Source organism: Alosa sapidissima, chromosome 10 (assembly GCF_018492685.1).
Source record: "Alosa sapidissima isolate fAloSap1 chromosome 10, fAloSap1.pri, whole genome shotgun sequence".
NCBI classification, from domain to species: Eukaryota; Metazoa; Chordata; class Actinopteri; order Clupeiformes; family Clupeidae; genus Alosa; species Alosa sapidissima.
In genome coordinates this window covers 28,554,855-28,577,120 of record NC_055966.1, presented here as the reverse complement: position 1 = coordinate 28,577,120, position 22,266 = coordinate 28,554,855, and the positions used below count along the sequence as shown (strand labels likewise).

The 22,266-nt window shown below is 42.4% G+C and overlaps 1 protein-coding gene across 1 annotated transcript in view; it reads left to right on the top strand.

The window, feature by feature from the left end:
- adcy2a (adenylate cyclase 2a) overlaps positions 1–20,929 on the top strand; it is an 83,738-nt gene extending 62,809 nt beyond the window's left edge. Inside the window, 16 exon segments of the mRNA XM_042107909.1 lie at positions 195–238; positions 646–726; positions 872–941; positions 2,622–2,719; positions 3,729–3,813; positions 5,141–5,278; positions 6,287–6,406; positions 6,905–7,038; positions 7,040–7,087; positions 7,645–7,729; positions 14,119–14,277; positions 15,244–15,390; positions 16,167–16,274; positions 17,549–17,666; positions 19,385–19,509; positions 19,946–20,929. Of these exon segments, the coding sequence (XP_041963843.1) occupies positions 195–238; positions 646–726; positions 872–941; positions 2,622–2,719; positions 3,729–3,813; positions 5,141–5,278; positions 6,287–6,406; positions 6,905–7,038; positions 7,040–7,087; positions 7,645–7,729; positions 14,119–14,277; positions 15,244–15,390; positions 16,167–16,274; positions 17,549–17,666; positions 19,385–19,509; positions 19,946–20,098 (1,713 nt within the window). The 3' untranslated portion in view covers positions 20,099–20,929.
- The last annotated feature ends 1,337 nt before the right edge of the window (positions 20,930–22,266 follow it).

Genomic DNA, 22,266 nt, shown 5'->3' with positions numbered 1-22,266 from the left:
TGAGGCTTCTGAAGAAGCTCTGTCCTTTCATTTCATCATCAAAAGAGCCAGCAAAAGACATTTTTATTAAACAGTAAACAGTTCTTGGGCAGCCTTGTAGCTAGCCTATGCTTGCAATTCAGTTTCATCCTGCCTGATGTAGCCTCTTGTCTCCTCACTCCTCATGGCACCCTTTCTATTTTCCCTTCATCCAGGATGTGCCAATGGGACAGTACCATTTCCGCAGGCGGACAGAGAGGTACCAATGTGCTTATGAGTTCTCCCTGCTTTTCTGTGTCACAACAACACTCATCATTCATCTGCCTATCACGCCTCACTCCTTTTAGAAAAAAACTCTTTTTTTAGAGTTTAGACTGATGCAGGATTAGATGTATCCATAAACAGCTCTTGCCCACGTGCAAAAAGATGCAGAGATGCATAACCATGGAAGACAAGATACCTTAATTAGACTTGCTTATGCTTTGGAGAGCTTTGGAGAGCTCTGTCTTTAAAGGAAGTTGCCATGGCATTTCTCTATTAATAGTGCTGAAGACTATATTGTTGATGTGTTGCCATGGAGTTGAGTTGGGAAGAAATATATTGCAAGCTAAATGTAATTAGAAATGCACAATGAGACTTTAATAGTTTTTTACCTGTTTTAATCAGAACAAAGTCACAGAAGAGGCGCTTTGAAGAGGAATTTAATGAGAGAATGATTCGCACATTTGATGGAATCAATTCACAGAAGTAAGTTCTATTCCTTTTACGCAAGTATAAACAATATGAAGATAATGAACCATTATCAATGAATCATTAAGTCAGTCAAAACAACCAATTATCCAACCAACCCATCAATCAGTACTCTCTTTTCTTGAATGAAACTCTTTTTCAGGCAGTGGCTGAAATCTGAGGACATTCAGCGAATATCTTTATTTTTCCACAACAAAACACTGGAGAAAGAGGTATGTCATGGTGTCCACCATGAATTCCAGCAGAAATATCAGTTCCATTCCTACAAGTCAGTCCACAATTGCATTTGTGTTTGTCGAGTCTCTCTACTACAAAGTTCATATAATAGGGCCCCATGCTCTACATGAATATTGAGAGCCAACATAGAATCTCATGTCCAACCCTAAATACATTATGTTGTATAATATGGACATGCTGGCTAACTCCAAAATCAATTCTCGTCTGTATGCTAATGATGCCGAGATGCCAAGAGGTTCTGATTAGGTGATCACCTGAATCAAATCTTATTTAACGAGGAAAAGTATCAAAACCACTACTGTGATCATCACTATCCTCTTGCAATGGGACCAGCTGGCAAAACAGTGCTAGTAGTACCTCAAAACTAATTGGAATAAAAAAATAACGTTAACACTTTATAATAACTACACACAATTCATCATTTATTAAGCATATTAAGCATTTGTAAACTCATAAGTTAGAATAAGGAGCAGGGCTAGCATGCAGTAACCCAAAAAGTTAGGGGTTCAAGCCCTGGCTTTCACCATTGTTACCTTACCCTTTAATTTCATTGATATGTGTAAGTTGCTTTGGATAAAAGTGTCTGCTAAATGAATAAAGGCAAATATAACCTTTATAACTCATTTGTAAATGCGTTGCCAGCATAAAAAGTCCTCACTTTAGATGATCTCGCAAAATTTCAAATGAATGGAATGTTTGTGTTGGATAATTCAATGCCATACACAGAGTAATTACTAGCAGTAAAAAGTCTTGAGTGGGGTTGTGCTGGGATTCTCCCACTCGTGATGACTCATGGAATGCCTCTTATCCAATCAGAAATTAATAAATAGTCGGAACAGGTTCTAACTGTTGTATACCGGTAATCAGTGTTATTCCACCAAATGTTGATTTCCGAACTCTTCTTAAGTTAAAACATGAGTATTGTGTTGTTTAAATGAATATTAACTTGATTTCTTTGCATTATTTGAGGTCTGAAAACACAGCATATTTTTTGTTATTTTGACCATTTGTCATTTTCTGCTCTAAATCACAATATTTTTTATTTGGAATTTTGGGAGAAATGTTGTCAGTAGTTGATAGAATAAAACAAAACCTATATACTTTTACTCACATACCTATTTTACTCACATACCTACATACCTGAAGTGCCCTTGAGCAAGGCACCTAACCCCTCACTGCTCCCCGAGCGCCGCCGTTGTAGCAGGCAGCTCACTGCGCCGGGATTAGTATGTGCTTCACCTCACTGTGTGTACACTGTGTGCTGTTTGTGTTTCACTAATTCACCGATTGGGATAAATGCAGAGACCAAATTTCTCTCACGGGATCAAAAAAGTATATATACTTAATACTATACTTAATACTTAATACTTAAATAGCAGCATCAGAGAAACTGATAAATTCACAGGTTTAATCATTTTGCATTATGCACAAATACAGAGCACAGAGAGCATTCCTGACTCATAGACATGCTTCAGAATGATGCAAAATGCAATCTGAAGCATGCAATCTGAAGCAGTTGTCGATGTAAGTTCTGGATAGACAATTGGAGCACTGTATGTCTCTGATGGACACACTAGTCCATGTGACATGTGAATATGAACTTGTTGGCCCTCCAAGTCTACAAAGTAAATGTGTTCTATGTTTGTCCCTCACAGTACAGAGCAACCACTCTACCAGCTTTCAAGTACTACGTCACATGTGCCTGCCTCATATTTTTCTGCATTTTTATCGTCCAGATCCTGGTCTTGCCAAAGTAAGTGTGTGTTGTGCTATACTGTGATCTCGCACATTTGTAAGATCTGGTGGATCAAAGTGTAAACAATATTATCAGCAGTGAGGCACAGACCCTCAGGCCAGGCCAGACATCAAACATACTACTAGGAAATGTACATTTGACATTTATTTACAATAAGTACTAGTCAAAGTGTGGTAGGAGGAGAAGAAGAAGGAGGTACACTGTAGAGGAGGGAAGAAAGGAAAGGGAAGTGATAGAAGAAGGAGGTAGAGGAGGGAAGAGAATGAAGTGATAGAAGAAGGAGGTAGAGGAGGGAAGAGAATGAAGTGCACGGTAGGGACGCATCAGGTGTGTGAGGTTGTCAGAAGCGCTAGGAGAGGAGGTACCCTCAGAAGAGTTGGGTCGTCAAGAGTTTTTTTTTAAGACAGAGAGAAGGTGCCCCTACTCTGATGGGACTTGGCAGGTCGTTCAACCATCAGGGGTCCACAGATGACAATAGTCTGGATTGCTGTGGGTGTGGTGGCGGCAGACGTCGTTCCTTGGAGGAGCACAGCACCTGAAAAGATTTTCTCTTTCTGTGTCCCTTGTGTCTTAAGGAAAGTGTAGTGAGGTGTAGTGTTTTATGTCACGAGTCTGATTTGAACTGTGTCTTGTTCGCCTATTCCCTCCCTCTCACATTCCACGGTGAAGTTGGGAATGTCTGGGTTTTTAAAGTGCGGGAGGAGAGGCTTAAGCTGTAATGTAATGGTGTGAGCCTTGTCAGACATTAGTGTTATGTTTTAATTTTCTAGACAATGGTTTATGTAATGATGAGTATTAAACCTCCCTCTCTCTCTCCCTCTCCTTCTTTCTCTCTCTCTCTCACTCCCCCCTTTCTCCCCCTCCCTCCCTCTCTCTCCCTTCCCCCCACTCTCTCCCTCTCTCTCCTTTCTCCCCCTCCCCCCCCTCTCTCTCCCTCTCTCCCCCTCTCTCTCCCTCTCCCCCCCCTCTCTCTCCCTCTCTCTCACCCCCCCTCTTTCTCTGGCAGGACGGCCCCCCTCGGGGTCTCGTTTGGCATGGCCTTCCTGCTGCTCTCGCTCATCCTGCTCATCTGCTTCACAGGTCATTTCATGGTAAGAGACACCGAGGGCCCATGATGCTCCTCACCGAGGGCCCATGATGCTCCTCACCGAGGGCCCATGATGCTCCTCACACGCCCATTTCCATTAGCACCTCACCAATCCCGGCCCTGTCACTACAAGCGTCTTATGCTTGATCACCCTCAAGCACATTGGACTTTCTTAATTTAACTTATATAGTGTATTTAGTATTTCATTTTGTTAGTTTCTTATCTTATCTTCTACTGTCTTTATTGTACAGTGGAGTTTAGTTATATGTTTATACTATACTAATGTTTACCATTTCTGTTGTAAGTGCATGTTGTGTGTTATGTCTGTATGCTACTGAGACCCTTGAATTTCCCCTTGAGGATCAATAGTATCTATCTATCTATCTATCTATCTATCTATCTATCTATCTATCTATCTATCTATCTATTTCCCTCACGGGATCAAAAGAGTATATATACTTATACATTACCAGGCTTGCTCTCTGGGGCCATATGAAATACAGTATGGTCGGCTACATGTTTTGGACTTGCAACTTAGCTCAAACAGCGCAAGTTGCTGGATATGAAATAGTATACATGTACACCTCATGCCATGAACAACTGGTTGTGTAGACCTCCGAATATGTATTTGTACTTTGTGTGTGTGTGTGTGTGTGTGTGTGTGTGTGTGTGTGCTGTGTGTGAGAGAGTTCAAATAGAGGTCCTATTTCTGAGTGCTTGAAGTGCTTTGATGTCTCATTGGCAGTTGTGTGCTATCATATCAGCGGTGAGGCCACTCATGGGCTTTTACTAGAGGCTTGTGTGTAGTGACCCAGACACCGTTTACACAGGAGGCAGAACTGATGGATACCTCTCTCTACCTCTCTCTCTCTCTTTCACTCTTTCCCTCCCTCTCTTTCTCATTCCCTATCTCCCTCTTGCTCTACCTCTGTCTCAATCTCTCTATGTCTGTCTATTTTGGATCTGTCCTCTCTCTCCTCTCTCTCCTCTCTCTCACCCCCGCTGCAACTCTGCCCCTCTTTTTTCTTTTTCCCTTTCTCTTTTCATCCCTGTCTGCCCTTTAATGCCCATCTCTCTCTCTCTCTCTCTCCCTCTCTCTCTCTCTCTCTCTCTCTCTCTCTCTCCCTCTCTCTCCCTCTCTCTGCTCTCTCTTTCTCTCCCTCATCTGTCTCTCCCTCACCTCTCTCTCTCACTCACTCTCTCTCCATCATCTGTCCCTCATCACTCACTCCCTCTCACTCTCTCACTCCCTCTCTCTCTCACTCTCTCTCTCTCTCTCTCTCTCTCTCTCTCTCTCTCTCTCTCTCTCTCTCTCTCTCTCTCTCCCTCAGCACTGCAGTAAAACCTCTTCGTCCTCCTGGCTCTGGCTCCTGCGGTCGTCCGGAGTCATCGCCAACAAGCCCTGGCCCCGGATCACCCTCACCATGGCAACCACTGCCCTCATCCTAGTCATGGCCGTCTTCAACATGGTATGTGGGTGGAGCCACAACAGAATGGCTCACATTGATTGGCTGGAAGCTCCTCCATGCATGGTCTCCTGTCCCGCGCGACATATGTCAGTATTTGTAAACAAAAGCCAAGCCTACAGCTGGTCAGGGTGCTGAAGCTGAACATCCCATTTGCTGCTATGGCTTGGAGTAATGCAATGCAGATCCTTGCCCAACGTCTGGGATGAATAGCCTAAGATCTAAGAGAGAAGTTCTGTTAAAGTTTAGCATCAGCAACTTTTAATTAGACCTGCACACTTAGATACACGACTGCGTCCCTGATTGCTTTTCCTTTGTGGAAGTGAAGTGTCTTTCCTAGTTGGGCCAGACAAGTGTTTGTGTGTGTGTGTGTGTGTGTGTGTGTGTGTGTGTGTGTGTGTGTGTATGTGTGTGTTTCGTGCTGGCGTGGTGTTTACTGTGTGTGCCAGGCCTGATAAGCAAACACACACCATCTGCCTCTGTGTCCTCCTCCTCCACCCTGTCCACATCTAATTATACTTCGCTCGCTGAAAAAGAGCACAAATGCTTTTCTGGCTTATATATTAATTATTAAATTATTGGTGATGTAAACTTTAAAAGTGAATTGCCCACACCATTCCTTAGTTTATTTCAGTGATATAACATTCACACATCTGTTTTCACAACTTATCTGAATAAGTATGAAGAGGATTAGTTTATGAACAGAGTGGAAAAAAGTCTGTAGCAGTGGAGAACCAAACCTTTAATGTGATGAAATGCTGCTGGCTGTTGAGTTACTGTATTCATTAAAATGGAGAAGTGAAATATTGTTCTGACAGCGATTCCCGGAGATAGAACACATTGGACCAATTATCTGGAGGATGTGACGATGACGGCCCACTTTATTTAAAGGCTCAGTGGAGCTCAAAATATTGTCTGTTGCAATTAAGTTTTGCTTGCTTTCATTACTTCTTAACTAATAGAACTTTAATTGCATTTACTCAGCAATTTTTGTTTCATTATTTTCCACAGTTCTTTTTGGATGAGGACCCAACCACTCCGATCCCTGTTTACAATATCTCCAACGAGACCAACATTTACTTGGATGGGCCACCAGTGCCTTTCATAGAGAAGAACAACTTCTACCTTCCTGTGAGTGTAATGGCTCTGTTCTCATCAAATCTCTCTCATGGCTTCTGAAAAGGGAGTCTTTAAACATCCTCAGTGGAGGTGAACTTACAAATGATTTTGTGCTGTGTTGGTCGCTGGCAGAAAAGTGAAGGAGAAAAGTTTCACACGCCTGAAGCTTAGTAGATTGCGTCAAGGGCAGCCATTTCCTTGATGGGAAAAGGCATTATTTTGGTGTCAGTCTTCGCTGAGGTCTTTAGTTTTTACTGTGTGTGGCTCTAGTGTGGTCTAAAGGGTGGACGAATACTATATTCATATGAGTCATATGACAGCCCTATTTGTCCTTGAACATTAACATCAACCAATTTTACGCTTACTGCTCGCTCCATGAATACTTTAGTATAAACGTTAATATGACCTTTTGTGTCTTTGAAAGAGAAAACACACTAAGTGTGTGTGTGTGTGTGTGTGTGTGTGTGTGTGTGTGTGTGTGTGTGTGTGTGTGTGTGTGTGCCCTGCCAGTATTTCATCTACTGCTGCATCCTGGGCCTGATCTCCTGCTCAGTGTTCCTGCGCATCAACTACGAGCTGAAGACGCTGATGATGCTGACCGCTGTCATCGCCTACAACACCATCATCCTGCACACGCACGCCGCCCTTGGACGAATACAGCAGGTTTCTCTACCAGACAGAAGTGCTGGATAGGTCAGTAGAGACAGATGTGCTATCAATCAATCAATCAATCAATCAATCAACCAATGGATCTATCTGTTGTTGTACTGTGATTGTGTATTTGTGTAATTGTGCATCATTGAAAAGCATGTGTGTTATGCAAGACAACACTACTGATGAGTGTGTGTGTGTGTGTGTGTGTGTGTGTGTGTGTGTGTGTGTGTGTGTGTGTGTGTGAGAGAGAGAGAGAGAGAGAGAGAGAGAGAGAGAGAGAGAGAAGGAAGGAGGGAGAGACTTTTCAACAACCTGTCCTTATCACTTGATGTCTGATTGTCGAGCCTTAGATTATAGCTTTGTGCTAAAAGACTCAAAGACAAGACAAAATGAGTTATTGTCCGTGAAAGTAAGAAATGATCATATCCATTATGCTGGTTAGCCATCAGCCAATCACCTTGAAGTCATATATATTGTAGCTCTAATATCTGCCCATTTGTGTGTGTGTGTGTGTGTGTGTGTGTGTGTGTGTGTGTGTGTGTGTGTGTGTGTGTGTGTGTGTGTGTGTGTGTGTTTCACTCTGTGCTCTCTTATAGGCCTGGTGTCTTGAAGGACCTGAAGACCATGGGCTCTGTGTCTCTGTTCATATTCTTTGTCACACTCCTTGTGTTGGCAAGACAGGTGAGCGTCACATTTTATATGCACACATACACACGCACTCACGCACGCACACACACACACATGCGCGCACACACACACAAACACACACACACACACACACACACAATGCATTATCTATTTTGATTCTAATTTTAATAAATCATCCTGAACGAAATCAATAAATCAATTTACATGGCAAAAGGCCACCCATTGCCATTGGCATGACGGATGAGAGAATGTAGCCTCTAAAGCACATACAGTAGCTGCCTGACCTCCATCTCTTTGATTAGAGAATAGCATGCAAAGCAGCTGCTGCAGCCCCGTGAAGACAAATGCTCCTGTGGTGGACAGTGTTGGTTTAAAATAGCAAACAGTAGCACTCACGGGTGGCCGCTGCGCAGGCCCCTATGGCCCAACTAGAGCACCTGTGTCCACTGCCCAGGGCCAAAGTGCCCCCATCAATCTCACTGCAGAGATTTCCTCTGAGATTAGGTGTCAGCACTACCCATCAGGAGGCCATTCTCAGGAGCCCCCCCACCCCCCACCCCTTCACCACCACACTACTTCTTTATTTATTGCTTTTTGGAGAGGAAAGATGGGAGGGGGGGCGGAGCTGGAAATAGTTTTATACTCTGGAGCCCATGCAATAGCCTTTCTGCCCATAGAACAGCAACAAACCAGCTTAGTATGTATGAGGGCGCATAAACATATTTATGTGTGTGTGTGTGTGTGAGTTATAGTAAGATTCAACCAGTCCCCCCTAGTCAAGAGCGTCTGAGGTAGAGCTGGGTGTTAGAGTAGATGTGTGTGTGTGTGTGTGTGTGTGTGTGTGTGTGTGTGTGTGTGTGTGTGTTTGCGTGGACATCCTGTATTCTAGGCTGTCTCTGTACTCATGTTAGTCATTAGGTTATTCATTATTAGCTGTAATGGAGTGAATAGAAACCTAATGCAGTGCTAATATACTGAAACATTTTAGCTTCTTCATTCATTGAAAACTGCAGAGAAAGAGAGTCTACAGGGAAATATCTACAACTGGTTTGATATGGAGAGAAATCTTCACTTTATAGTTAAAGGAGAAGAAACGGTAAATTAGACTCTACAGGGGCCCTTTTTTGACGATCAAAATATGCAATCAAAGGTGCATCTAAAGCACAACTGAAGACGCACAAGATGTAAGCACCCTTAGCAAGCAGTCCCAGACAACTTCTCTGCAGGATAAATAGCCTTAGGATTTTCTTTGTCATTCGAACATTATTCGGGGTAAGTGTTGCTTTTTTCAGGCTATGTTTTCAATGGTAATCTCGTGTCAGTCAATAGTGAAAGTAATTAACTGTGTAGATCATTTTAAATTTTTTGTTTTTAACTAGGTGGCGCTATACATGAAATGAGTGGTTATGGAATGGGTTGACATGGCCCCTTAAGATCAACATACAAAAAAAATGTGGTCCTCCTAAACCTTACGGTTCTCGAGATATTCCCAGAAAACTGTGTCCGCCCTACCCTCCTTTCAGGGGGTCCAGTCCAGCGGAGGGGCTACAGATCAAAACAAAAAACAATGGTTCCATGCTATCCTTGTGGGGCTACATGCCCACCGAGTTTCGTGGACCCCGGTCTTTCAGTGTCCCGGGAATCCTTGACGGAAAATTGGCCATGCGAAAAAGCTGCGCGGCGGTCATAATAATAGATGAGTGCAGATATGTGTAGGCAACACTCTGCTAGGTTTTAGTAAAGCATGGTTTAGTGGAATACCTGTGTAAGTACCTGTGTTTAATGGAATACCTGTGTAAGTACCGCGTGTAAGCAGATTCCTTCAAATCCGCCGCTGACTTAAAATACCGATGCACTGTATGAAGTTGCACTGCTTGCTGGAATGACAGATGTCATTCTCATTGGTTTAAAGGATGTTACGCCCAAAACACACCCATGACTGATTAAGAAACCTTTTTTGTACCAAGCACCCGACATTTGATAACAAAACCACCCCAAATGTGCACTGGACACACCCCTAAATGTATTTAAGCTTTTCGCCATTGACCATGCGTTTTAGATTGCCAAGATATGGACCCTTTCAACAATAAAAACAAAAACAATGCTTGAACATTCTATTTGGGCCCCAGTCTACTTCCTCTGCATTAAGATAACATATGGAATGTTGAAAAGGAAGTCTTGTGGGGCCAACTATGATGCTGATAATGGAACTCTCTTGAAAGGGTCCTTTCTGTTATAATGTCTGACCTTAGTGTATGCTTTGCTGAAGAGATCGTAGAGGTGATAATGTCTGACCTTAGTGTATGCCGTGCTGAACAGCTCGTAGAGGTTCTGGTGCTGTAGGATGGCATCTTCCAGGTCCTGCAGCTCACAGGGCAGCTTCTCTAGATGTCATATGTGATTATTTTGTAGCACACACACACAGCCCGTCTGACAGGTTGGATTGGCATAGCTGCAACATTTTTAACATTATCAGGGGTGTGATTCTTCCGTTTTTTAAACTTTTTTTTTCGACTTTAAAAAATGAGACCCATACAATTTGTATAGATCCGATTAGTTTTTTAAGGGGGGGGGGGGTCAGAGGTAGCCTAGGCTATATTTCTGTATAACACAGGCCATTGTTATAACAGGCCGCTGACAATGACGACGGGTTTTGTGCTTCACATCTTTCCGAATATCACGCCGCAAGTATTCCGTTTACTAGTGGATTTCATTGAAAGTGAAAGTAGACGGACGGGTTGATCAGCTGCATTCTGAAGAATGCTTGATTCAAGTTCAGTGTCTGTGTGGCGAACTAGTTTCTCAGCAGACGCCATGAAGCGGTAAAGGTCAACAAATTAAGGGTTTGCACCGACGTCACGTTCTGGCCGGTAACTATGGTAACCCAGCATGCGCGGCCATATTGGCGATGTTTTTCTCAGTCTGACCTATTGGTACAACCTAAAACACGGCAATAATTAACCATTTTCCTTGACGATGTTAGGGATTTACTTCAGTGCCTAATGCTTTCTAATGAGGTGAGTATCTCCAATATGGCGATGTCCAGATCTGATGACACGCCGTGCAAACCCCTAATTGATTTAAAAAGACATCATGTATTAAGTTTTTTTTGTTTCTCGTTTGTCTACCTTAGGCCTATTACATTGTTTAGTTAACACCTTGTCATTTTGCGTTTGTCCAGCCGTTCACCTCCGTGAACCTTGCGCCCCTTGTCTAAAACATATTTCAGGATGCCATCTCACCATGAGAAAACGTAACGTTATGGTGACAGTGCTAAGAGATCAAAGCTTTGGCATACTTAGTAAACGTCTTGCACATAATATTGAGCTGAATATTTAGTGGAAATAGCCTACTGTAGCATTGTGCTGATAGATAAAAAGTCGCCAATTTAAAGGCGCAGTCCACATTTTAACCCTAGCTCTCCATTTAGTGTGTGCGCGCTTGTAAAACTAGTGTTGCAGCCGGTTAGCCTACACAATTCTGGTGCAGTATCTTAAAACTGAGCCTACTGTAACATTTATTTTAGGAGAGGTGTAGGACCTACAGTGTTACTTTGGGAGGAGAGGAATCGATGTAATTTGATTCTCTTTGGAACTGAAATATCAACAACCTTCAAGTTGCAACCTCTTCAATCAGCATCAATATCAGTAGGCCTATCACATGATTCACTATTTTGTACGTAGGCCCAGAGGACTGTTAGGGGGCAGGCTATATATTATCATCAAGTAGGCCTATAGTAAATAATTTACTCAATGTTGGTTTAAGTTATAAACAAAACATGTTATAAATGGAAAAAATCCATGGTTCTGCGTCACTGTTGGCAAAATTATCATGATGGTGTAGTCTTGTGTAGGCCTAGGCTACTTTGCTCTATTATAAATTAGTTTTCTTTAGGCCTTATATGCTGTATTGTAATATGCTATAATGTTTGAAATATATATGTATATCAATGTCAATACTTCCCGTAAAAGTCATCAGATGTCATCATTTAAAGGGTTACTTTTCAAAATGTTCTTTAAGGCCACCCTTGCATAGGATTTGCCCCATGCATTTTCTGAAGTGTAGGGGATGTAGGGGTGGTGCTTCGTATATTTTCCTTTTTTTTTTACCTTTGCCAATAACACCCCTGAACATTTACGGTGTCAAGCATTTGTCTAAGAGCATGGGCTTTTGGTTGTGTGTTTCTGCCTCTGCTATGCCTACATTAATAATTTAGCACAGCAGAGGCTTTTCACAAAAGGCTGATTGCAAACATCAGAGCACAGGAAAGAAATCTATTCAGATTAAATCACATGAGATTAAATATCTAATATTAAATAGCTGTATAATTATTCATAAGTAATATTGTAACTCATCCTTTGTTACATTTCTCTTTCATGTGGTGAGAGGAAATTTAATGAAAACAAAGGAATGTAATTCCTTAGCTGAGTCTTAAACATGAAGGATTAATAAAACATGGCTGTGACTCCCAGAGCCATCACTAAATCATGCCTAATGGGATACAGATCTTGATTCCTTGGTTTCCAAACCCTCAAGGGCAATTTTTTCAACTTTACATTAATGAAATGTGTGTGTGTGTGTGTGTGTGTGTGTGTGTGTGTGTGTGTGTGTGTGTGTGTGGCGGATGGTGGGTGGCAGTGATGGTGATGGTGGGGTGGCAGGTGGGACAAAAACAGGTGGATTTAGTTATAACTCCCCCCTCCTATCTCTTTATGTTGTCAGGCCTGATCCACTTTACTCTAGTGATGCTAGGCATCGAGGATTGAAGGAAAGTGCTGACTAGACACAGAGCACAGTCTGCACCACACCAAAGAGCCTCTTGGCAGTGATACAGACACGGTTAGAGACGAGAGCTATGACTCAAAGAGCAGTCATTAGGAAGGCCCTGGGTTAAAACATGCTCCGCAATGACGTAACGCACATGTGATTAAGACTTGGATTGCGCCATCTGTAGCCAGGTGATTCAGATATGGATATTACGCTTCGCCAATAAAGATGAGCGACATTTGTATCAAACTAAATACTCAAAGGTAATGAGGTAGCACACACAAATCTGAACTGGATTGATCATTTATAATTTTTGGCAAAGTCAAAAACAAACATTCCAACCTTTCAATTAAATTTGTTTCATAGTGGTTATCTTTAGCATTAAAAATGGGCAAGCTGTTTTTTAATTGTTAGTATTTTAAAATGGCCCTTTCATGCTGCAGTTTTGCAGTCTTTCCAAATCAACAGTGAGCATGTGTGCACTCAGACCTCCCCAGCACTCTGGATTTAATTACTCAGGAGCAGTCACTTCTGTCCAAAGTGACAATTCTCTGTTAATAGCCTGCATTCAAAGGCAGCTCAGCGGCATTTAAGCCAATTAGTTTGACATTGCTAATAGTCTGCGAGGTTGCCCACATAACAAGGAGAAGTACACATTTGATTGTTCATTCTGCTTTAGATTGACCCTGTCCTTCAATTTAACATGCATTTACATAAGAGATTTAATTAATTGTCATGTTGCAGTCATGCAAACCTCTTGCATGTGTTCCCCTGAGCTCCTGGATCTGTGAGATGCAGACTCCAATAGAATAACAAAGAGTTTGTTAGTCTTCTTAGTACCACATGTGACTATTCCAACACAATGTCTCCAGACACATACATGTATGCCTTTTCATTTTCTGGTGCATCTCAGTGGGACTCAAGCCATCAGTACAGCTCAGTGGATCCTGTTCCCATCCTGTCTGATGTTGCAACTTTCACCCATCTGTGTGGTGTTGTGTTAAGTACAAAGCTAGGGCTCCACTCACCTCAGGTGTACTTTAAACACATTACAAAAATATGGACCCTTTCAAGAGAGTTCCATTATCAGCATCATAGTTGGCCCCACAAGACTTCCTTTTTAACATTCCATATGTTATCTTAATGCAGAGGAAGTAGATTGGGGCCCAAATAGAACGTTCAAGCATTGTTTTTGTTTACCTTGTTGAAAGGGTCCATTGGCCAAAGAATATGGGAGTCTGTATGCGATTTCATTCACTGTGTGGTGAAACATAAGGTTGACTTTAACAGAAATAAAATGTATTATTATCATGACTATTATAGAAACAGCTAATAAAATGGCCTCAAATGAAATTTGATCAAATATGAATCAGGAGTTCACAATAATCCACCCCTTTCCAGTAAATACATTTCCTATTGAGCTTACATTTTTTGCAAATGTCAAGTGTTTCCACTCAAGATTTCCAAATGTGAGAGTAGGGAGATCTGCCTCTGGCATGGACACTGACGTGGCTCTGATGAGGTGTTCATAGCCAGATCGGGACTGGACCAGGGCCTTAGCTGTTGTGTATGTGTACTGTGTCCTGAGCTGGTGTTGTGTTGAACTCTGAATCGGCTGAGAGTGAAGGCCTCACCTCTGTGTCCTCTTGTAACAGAATGAATATTACTGTAGGTTGGACTTCCTGTGGAAGAACAAGTTCAAGAAGGAGTGTGAGGAGATCGAGACCATGGAGAACCTCAACCGCGTGCTGCTGGAGAACGTTCTACCGGCCCACGTTGCAGAACACTTCCTGGCGCGGAACTGGAAGAATGAGGTAAAGAGGATGAAACAGTTACCTCAGAACGTGGTTAGCAATAATAGAAAGGTCTGTGTGTCCCGTCTCTACCCACTGGAAGATGGCATGGAGGAACGTTCCATGAACACGTTTGTCGAACGTTTTGAGAACACATATTTTAAGTGTTGGTTATTTGAGTCAACAGGCATTCAGTTATTCTATGTGAGGATCTGTGTTGTTTTGCAGCTTTGCTTTGGGGAAAAACATGTAACTTGATCAGAATTGCTTAGTTTATGTCTTCAAAGTAAATATTTATGCTATCTACATTTCAGTGCCATCAGAATGAGGAGTTACTGGTATAAACAAATAGTCAAAATGCTTAGCCATGTTGTCAATATAACTGCAAGCTCTGTAAGTTTACTATGTAGATTTTATGTTTGGCATACAGTATATGAATTTCAACCATGAATTACACATGACTGTATATGGGAAATTGTAGGAGATGAGACAGACTTCATATTTAGTGTTTACTTTTATAGTACTTTTTTGTCCTACAGTTTGTTTCCAGACCATTCAATTCATTGTCATACAAGGAAAAAAAGACAAGACTGTTTTACAGTACAGCTCTCTCCAAAAAGTGTAATAGAAATGCAAATTATTGACAGATTACATATGACAACTTGTTGCATGTAATGACCAATCTAAGAAATGCACCAAAGCGACTGAGAAAATTACATTATCTTAGCTAAAGGTTAATTTGAAAGGTTTTGACCTCAGTACATATGGGATGTAGTGATTTAGATGCAAATGATACCTTATCCCTGATTCACAACTCCTTTAGTGCGGAGGGGAAATGAAATGGCAAGCCATAAAGCAAGTTGCCATTTCAAAATATGAATCTTGTTTGATATTGGTGCTGATTTGTTAATTAACATTTCTTTTGTGTGTGTGTGTGTGTGTGTGTGTGTGTGTGTGTGTGTGTGTGTGTGTGTTTGTTCTCCACAGGATTTGTACCACCAGTCTTACGATTTGGTGTGTGTGATGTTCGCCTCCATCCCAGACTTCAAAGAGTTCTACACGGAGTCGGACGTCAATAAGGAGGGCCTGGAATGCCTTCGGCTCCTGAATGAAATCATAGCAGACTTTGATGAGGTACGTTCCCCTCCTCTGGGTTTTTGGGGGTAAGGGCCATTTCACATTCAAAGCTCGCTTGCACTCGTCTTTCCTAAATTGTAAAGGGAAATGTTCTGGTTACTGTCACATGGGTGTGCTTAGAATGTCATATAATTCATTTTCTATCGAATCTCTCATTTTTAAAATATATCGTGGACATTTTGAACCCACCATAACTGATGGATGCATTATTTCTTCTGAAATGTGCAAACAATTTAATTTTATTCATTTGTGAATTAAGTACAGAATTAGATTACTTGAAGAACATGTGATTGTGTGTGTATTGCGTTATTATTGACTCCGAGATAAACTGTTTTCAAACATGATCTTTGTCAAACGGGTGTCCGACCCTTCGGGTGATTCAGATATGATGCTTACATGTGGACATTATGCGGACATTATGTGTGCACAACACTGACGCACATGAACAGAATCTCTGTGTGGTTGAACAGGTTGAACGTGATTGAACACGCACATGAACAGAATCTCTGCATGTCCTTTGCTTCGTTCAGACACAAGCTCATTTACATAATGTCTGTCGGAAAGTTCGGAATTCCAAATGTCGAGATATGTTGTTCAGATATAGGGTCCAACCACTTGATATGTGCAGAACATGCGGACTTAAACCTTTTTCTGAAAGCAGCTATAGAAATATTTTTTAATTGTGAGTCAGGGCCATTTCTGCACACAAGTGGATATTTGATTCCATGTGCTGAACATGACAAGCTCTTATCTGATGTCCTTGCCCCTCACAGCTGCTCTCCAAGCCCAAGTTCAGTGGTGTGGAGAAGATCAAGACCATCGGCAGCACCTACATGGCAGCTACAGGACTCAATTCCTCTCCAGTGGCCGAGAGCATACAGGTGAGATAGTGCATGTGCGTGAGTGTGTGTGTGTGTGTGTGTGTGTGTGTGTGTGTGTGTGTGTGTGTGTGTTCATCAGGGGTGCAACTATGCATTCATTTAGGGCAGTGTTTCTCAAAGTGTGGTCCGGGGACCACTGGTGGTCCGCAAGCTAGCCCAAGTGGTCCGTGAGCAGACGTGGTAAAATATAATATAGATGAGTTGTTTGCAATATTGAACCAAGTTGTATGTAAATCCAAACATTTCTGCAACACTGCCTATGTAAGGCATGCCAGTTTAAATCATATAAATTCTCTGACACAATAAGCAAGGTGCAAAGACAATCAGTGAGTAGGCCTATTGTGTAATTTACTGTTGAAGTAGGTCTACTTTTTTTTTTTTTTAGCTAGGTGGTCCGTGAGGCTATTTTTATTGATTAAGTGGTCCTTGGTCTGAAAAAGTTTGAGAAACACTGATTTAGGGGTATGCAACACCCCGCCCCCCCCCGCCCCCCCCCCCCCTAACATACCGTAATGGACAATCAGCACAACGCCTCATATAACATGTAACATGCAATCAGCAGAACGCCTCATATAACATGTAACATGCAATCAGCACAACGCCTCATACAACATGTAACATGCAATCAGCTGAATCAATTCCTGAATCATAGCGCAGCCATGACCAATAAGCCCAGCTGTAAGATGCTTTTAAGAAAAAGATAGATTACAATATACTATGTGATTGTTTTAAAGTAAAAGATAAATTACACTGTTCATGTGTGCGTGTGTGTGTGTGTGTGTGTGTGTGTGTGTGTGTGTGTGTGTGTGTGTGTGTGTGTGTGTGTGTGTCTGTCTGTATGTGCATAAGTGAAAGCAAATTAATCTAGGTACCTTTTAAATCTGATACAATCCAGAATTAAACATTGCCCTTGCTGCACCTTTCCACTTAAATTGAATGAAAACTGATCCAGTAGCTTTTTGTAATCCTGTCTACAGCCATATAAACTAGCAAACAAACAGACAATGTACCACACCCAAAAAAATGCCACCTCTTAGGCGGAGGTATTGAAGTGCGAGTGTGGGAATGAGAGACATGCTTAAGATAAGACTGACAGAGTTCCTTTGAAGAAGTCATTGTAGAGATGCACTGCTGCTTGTGCTTGCTGTCTGGAGTGCATGTGGATGGAAAGTACACAAACACTAGAGTGCGTGAGGGAGAGGATCACAAAGTCTTTGATGTGGGGGAGAAGGTTATGTGACTGTCTTTTTACTGTTCCTTTCCTGGTCTCACAGCAAGAGCATGACAGGCAGTATATGCATATTGGGACCATGGTGGAGTTTGCCTTCGCTTTGGTCGGAAAGCTGGACGTCATCAACAAACACTCCTTTAACGACTTCAAACTAAGAGTGGGTAAGTGTTACGAAACCCCTGCCAAGCCAACAACAAAAGAGGGGCGTGAGGAATCGTACATCAGAAATGATTTTATTAACCCAAAGAGAGGATGAGATGGGTGTTACTCGCAGTGGCTAGTAATGCAGGCATGTTGTTAGGAGTGAAATATGGTGTTGGCTGTTGACTCAATGTACTAAGCAGGAAAGGCCTACCAACAGGAGAGGAAGCAGCTTTTAAGAGTTTACCTGATGACACACCTGCTGTGTACCTGTGCCACTCATTAGCAATTAGGCGCTCAGGAGTCTGACCTGGGTCATGTCATGATCCCACCCCATCTCACTTCCTGTCAATCTCTGAATAAAGGCAAAAAATCCCCAAAAATATACTTATATACTACTAAAAGTATGTCACTTGTGGAATTTCACCTGCTTTGACAATATAATCTCTAATTTGACATCCACAGCTGAAGTGCCCTTGAGCAAGGCACCTAACCCCTCACTGCTCCCCGAGCGCCGCTGTTGTTGCAGGCAGCTCACTGCGCCGGGATTAGTGTGTGCTTCACCTCACTGTGTGTTCACTGTGTGCTCACTGTGTGTTCACTGTGTGTTCACTGTGTGCTTCACTAATTCACGGATGGCATAGACCAAATTCCTTGTATACGCAAGTATACTTGGCCTATAAACCTGATTTACATTTACATGCAGTTAAATGACAACAAATACACATACTTTTGGCACCCCTCACTTTGACCTTATCAATCTAACGGCTGTAGAGGACTCTGCCCGTTGTCTTTAATGAATAAGGGATGCTGAGGTCAGCAGACTGCCCCTGGCCCTGGAGGGGCATGTACTGGAAATGATTGGCTGTCCTGTCCTGTCCTGGTCCTGTTGGCTGCGACAGTCCAGGGCAGTTTGTCAGAGGCTCATCACAGTGGATGGCCCCAGTGGGGGTTGATCTGGCGCAGCTGGGGCTTTTTTCTGGGGGCAGTGGAACAGCCTTCTATCTCTTGAAGGCTGTTTGTCATTCAGTTAGTTCCACAGAGCCTAAAAGTGGTGTGTGTGTGTGTGTGTGTGTGTGTGCAGACCTTTCACTGTCTGAAGATTTTTGCACTACATCACTATGCCTGGCAGGTCAGGTCACAATAATATACTGTAGCTCATCATTTCCCAATGTTAGGGTCGGGACCCCATGTGGGGTCCCCTGAAATTCAAATAAGGTCGTCTGAGATACTGGGTATCTTACAATTGACCAGTACAGTGCATTAAATTATACATACATTAAATAGAAAATATTAAAAACCAAAATCTTGATATCCAAGTTAAGTAACTAATCCTTCATTACAATCTGGCTACGTAAAAATAAACGTAGACAGCCCACATGAGATGTTGGTGTTGATAGTGATGTAATCATGCTTGATCAACGTTCCAAACAAAGCAGCAAATCAACCGGACGCACAAAGATAGCCAAACGAATGAGCTTGCTAGGACATTTGGGGGAAATCAAAGTAACACTCTCGATTGGGTGTTACAACAGAGATGATGGGGATCGCCAACGTTTTGTGACATCAAAATAGGGTCACCTGCCATACAATGTTGGGAACCCCTGCTGTAGCTGATCCAATGAGTTGTATAGCTAGCCATGATCTTAAGGGCTATCCAATAGAAATATGATATATATGTCTGTTTTGTGTTATGACGTGTGATGTTTGTGTTGTGTTATGACGTGATGCGTTACAGGGATCAACCATGGGCCCGTGATTGCTGGTGTGATTGGAGCCCAGAAGCCTCAGTATGACATCTGGGGCAACACAGTGAATGTAGCCAGCAGAATGGACAGCACTGGAGTCTTGGGCAAGATACAGGTGACTGTGTGTGTGTGTGTGTGTGTGTGTGTGTGTGTGTGTGTGTGTGTGTGTGTGTGTGTGTGTGTACATTTGTGCATCTCTTGAAATAGTCTTATCAAGTCACTTAAAACTGACATTTGAATGAAAATGGTTTGTCTTTGTCAGGGAAAAGCTTTGTCTGCTGAGAGTGATTTAAATCTGAACATGTATCATGCAGTCTACTCCCCAAGGTGTTAGCTCACACTCACAGCTACAGGCTAAGGAACAGGAAATAGAATTTAGCGCAAGCTCACAACAATGCTGATTAGTGTTCCCCACACCCACACCGATTGTTTGACTCTTCCTAAGAGCTGTATAGCATCGTCTATATTTAAATCGAGTGAGAAGAATAATATTGTAATAAGAAATCAAGTGATTACCTGAATAACATGCTAATGTGTCCTGTATTGACCAGGTGACGGAGGAGACGAGTGCTGTCCTGTTGGCTCTGGGCTACTCCTGTACCTGCCGAGGCATCATTAGTGTGAAGGGCAAAGGGGAACTCACGACCTACTTCGTCCACACCGAGATGAGCCGCTCCCTGTCACAGGGCAACGTAGTGACATGAGGTCACTCCTGCTGCGACAACCAATCAGAGACAGGCGTGTACACAGGACATCCAATCACATACAACCACAGATGCAGGACATCCAATCAGCAAAAATCATCAGAAGCAGGACAGCCAATCAGCAAGAACTATGAATTAAGGACATCCAATCAGCAAGTGGAACACAGGACACAGGACAGCCAATCAGCAAGTGCAACACAGGACAGCCAATCTTAGAAAACCAACAGACGGGAGACATTCACTCATCAAAAGCAATGCCAATACTTGAGACCGAGTCACAGAAAACTAAAGAAGACACCTTCATCAGATAAAAACAATCTGAGAGGACAACCAATCAGACATGTTTTTGTACATAGCTCTGCCTTCTCTTCAGATGCACGGAATGTTGGATGTATTTACAAACTTGAAACCAATTCAGCAGCATTTCTTCAGTAGGAATGTTCATACAGGGTCAATATCATTGGATGTATGGTAGCATAATGTTTTGTATGCAAACCAAATACGACAAAAACTGTTTTGACGTTTTATCACTATTGTCGTTGTTCTTTTTTTTGGTTCTTTTTTTATTTTTTAAAAGCCTATTCATTAAACTTTGTATCTATTAATCTCGGCCTCAAGCTCAAAATTAATTTGTGTATGTGAAATGGATGTCTGGAGACTGAACAGATCAGTCTGTGTAACTGCATCTGCTGAATTTTACCACAGTCACACATGAAACACATTTGTGAGAGATGCAGCAGAAACTTCAGCAGAGCAGGTTTCTATAACTGGTGTTTGTATCTAGGGGTGCAGTAGAGTCCCTGATGGCAGGAGGTTACGGGGCATATCTGGGTGAAAGCTCAATCCTATCTGCCTCTGAGTAACCTGTTAGGGAAGAGCGCCTCTGCTGAAACAGAGATACACATTTCATTCTGAGGATGAGTCATTCTCTGGGACCGCAGGGCTGTTTACTGTGCTTTCTGTGCAAAGTTCTGGAGAGAGAAAGAGAGAGAGAGAGAGAGAGGGTAACACACATACACACAATGATAAACATGTGCACACATACACACACACAATGGTAAACATGTGCACACATGCATACACTACAGATAAAGAAAACAATCTCCTGCAACGTATCTCTTTGTGTTTGTGTGTAGCAAGTGGAAGAGATAGATACCCCCTCAACACACTTCCAATCTCTTTCTCTCACACACACACATATTCACAGGTACACACTCTTTCACAAAGACACAGACCCTCAAACACACCCTCTCCTGTGTATCATGTCTCATCTCTTTTGATCCATTTACCACCTGCTACCCACCATTCTCTCTTCCCTCATCAGTATCCTCTCTGAGCTGACTGAATCTCTGCTGCTCTCTGTCCCCATCAGGAGGAGATGTCCACCAGCTCTGCTCCCACTCTGGCTCTCCTGCACGAGGAGGATTCCGTCTCCTACTGGGCATGAACCCTGCGACCACGGGTACGGCCGCATGGCTATGCTGGCGTGACCACGCCGGCGCGACCACGGGTACAGCAATGTGGCTATCCTGGCGCGACCACGGGTACAGCAATGTGGCTATCCTGGCGCGACCACGGGTACGGCCGTGTGGCTATCCTGGCACAGAGGTCCAAAGCCATAACCTCACACTGGTTTGTGGCTACGCTAGCGAAAAAGCCAAAAGTCATAGGTCACACACTGAGTTTTAATTTGTGACTGTGGCTGGCTACAGCAGTCTGCATCTATGCTTGCAAAAAGACTTAGCGTTGAGCTTAACTCCTTCCAGTCCGCCAATGCAAACATGAGTACCTACTTACTGATGATGTCAATGCTGGTCTTCTGTATCGAAAACATTTTCTTTAAAAGGCTTAAAGGTTTCTGAGACATGCATGCTACCAAAAAATAGTGTAGGGAGGGGTACCTATAGATGTCCAGGGATAGGAACCCTTTTGCTGTTTTTATGCTATTGATTTTTTTTCATGTTTTTTCATTATCAGCTCTAAAAAAAAGTGTAAAAAAATAAGATCTTAATATTAGTTGCATTGTAAAAATTGTGATACTCAAAGTTGTTTTTTGATGAAAGAGTTCCTTTTAGCCAATTGTTGCCAAATGTTCCTCTTCTTATATATATATATATATATATAATTAGTCTCTTTTCATATGCTGAGATATGAGATATGCTTAGGTC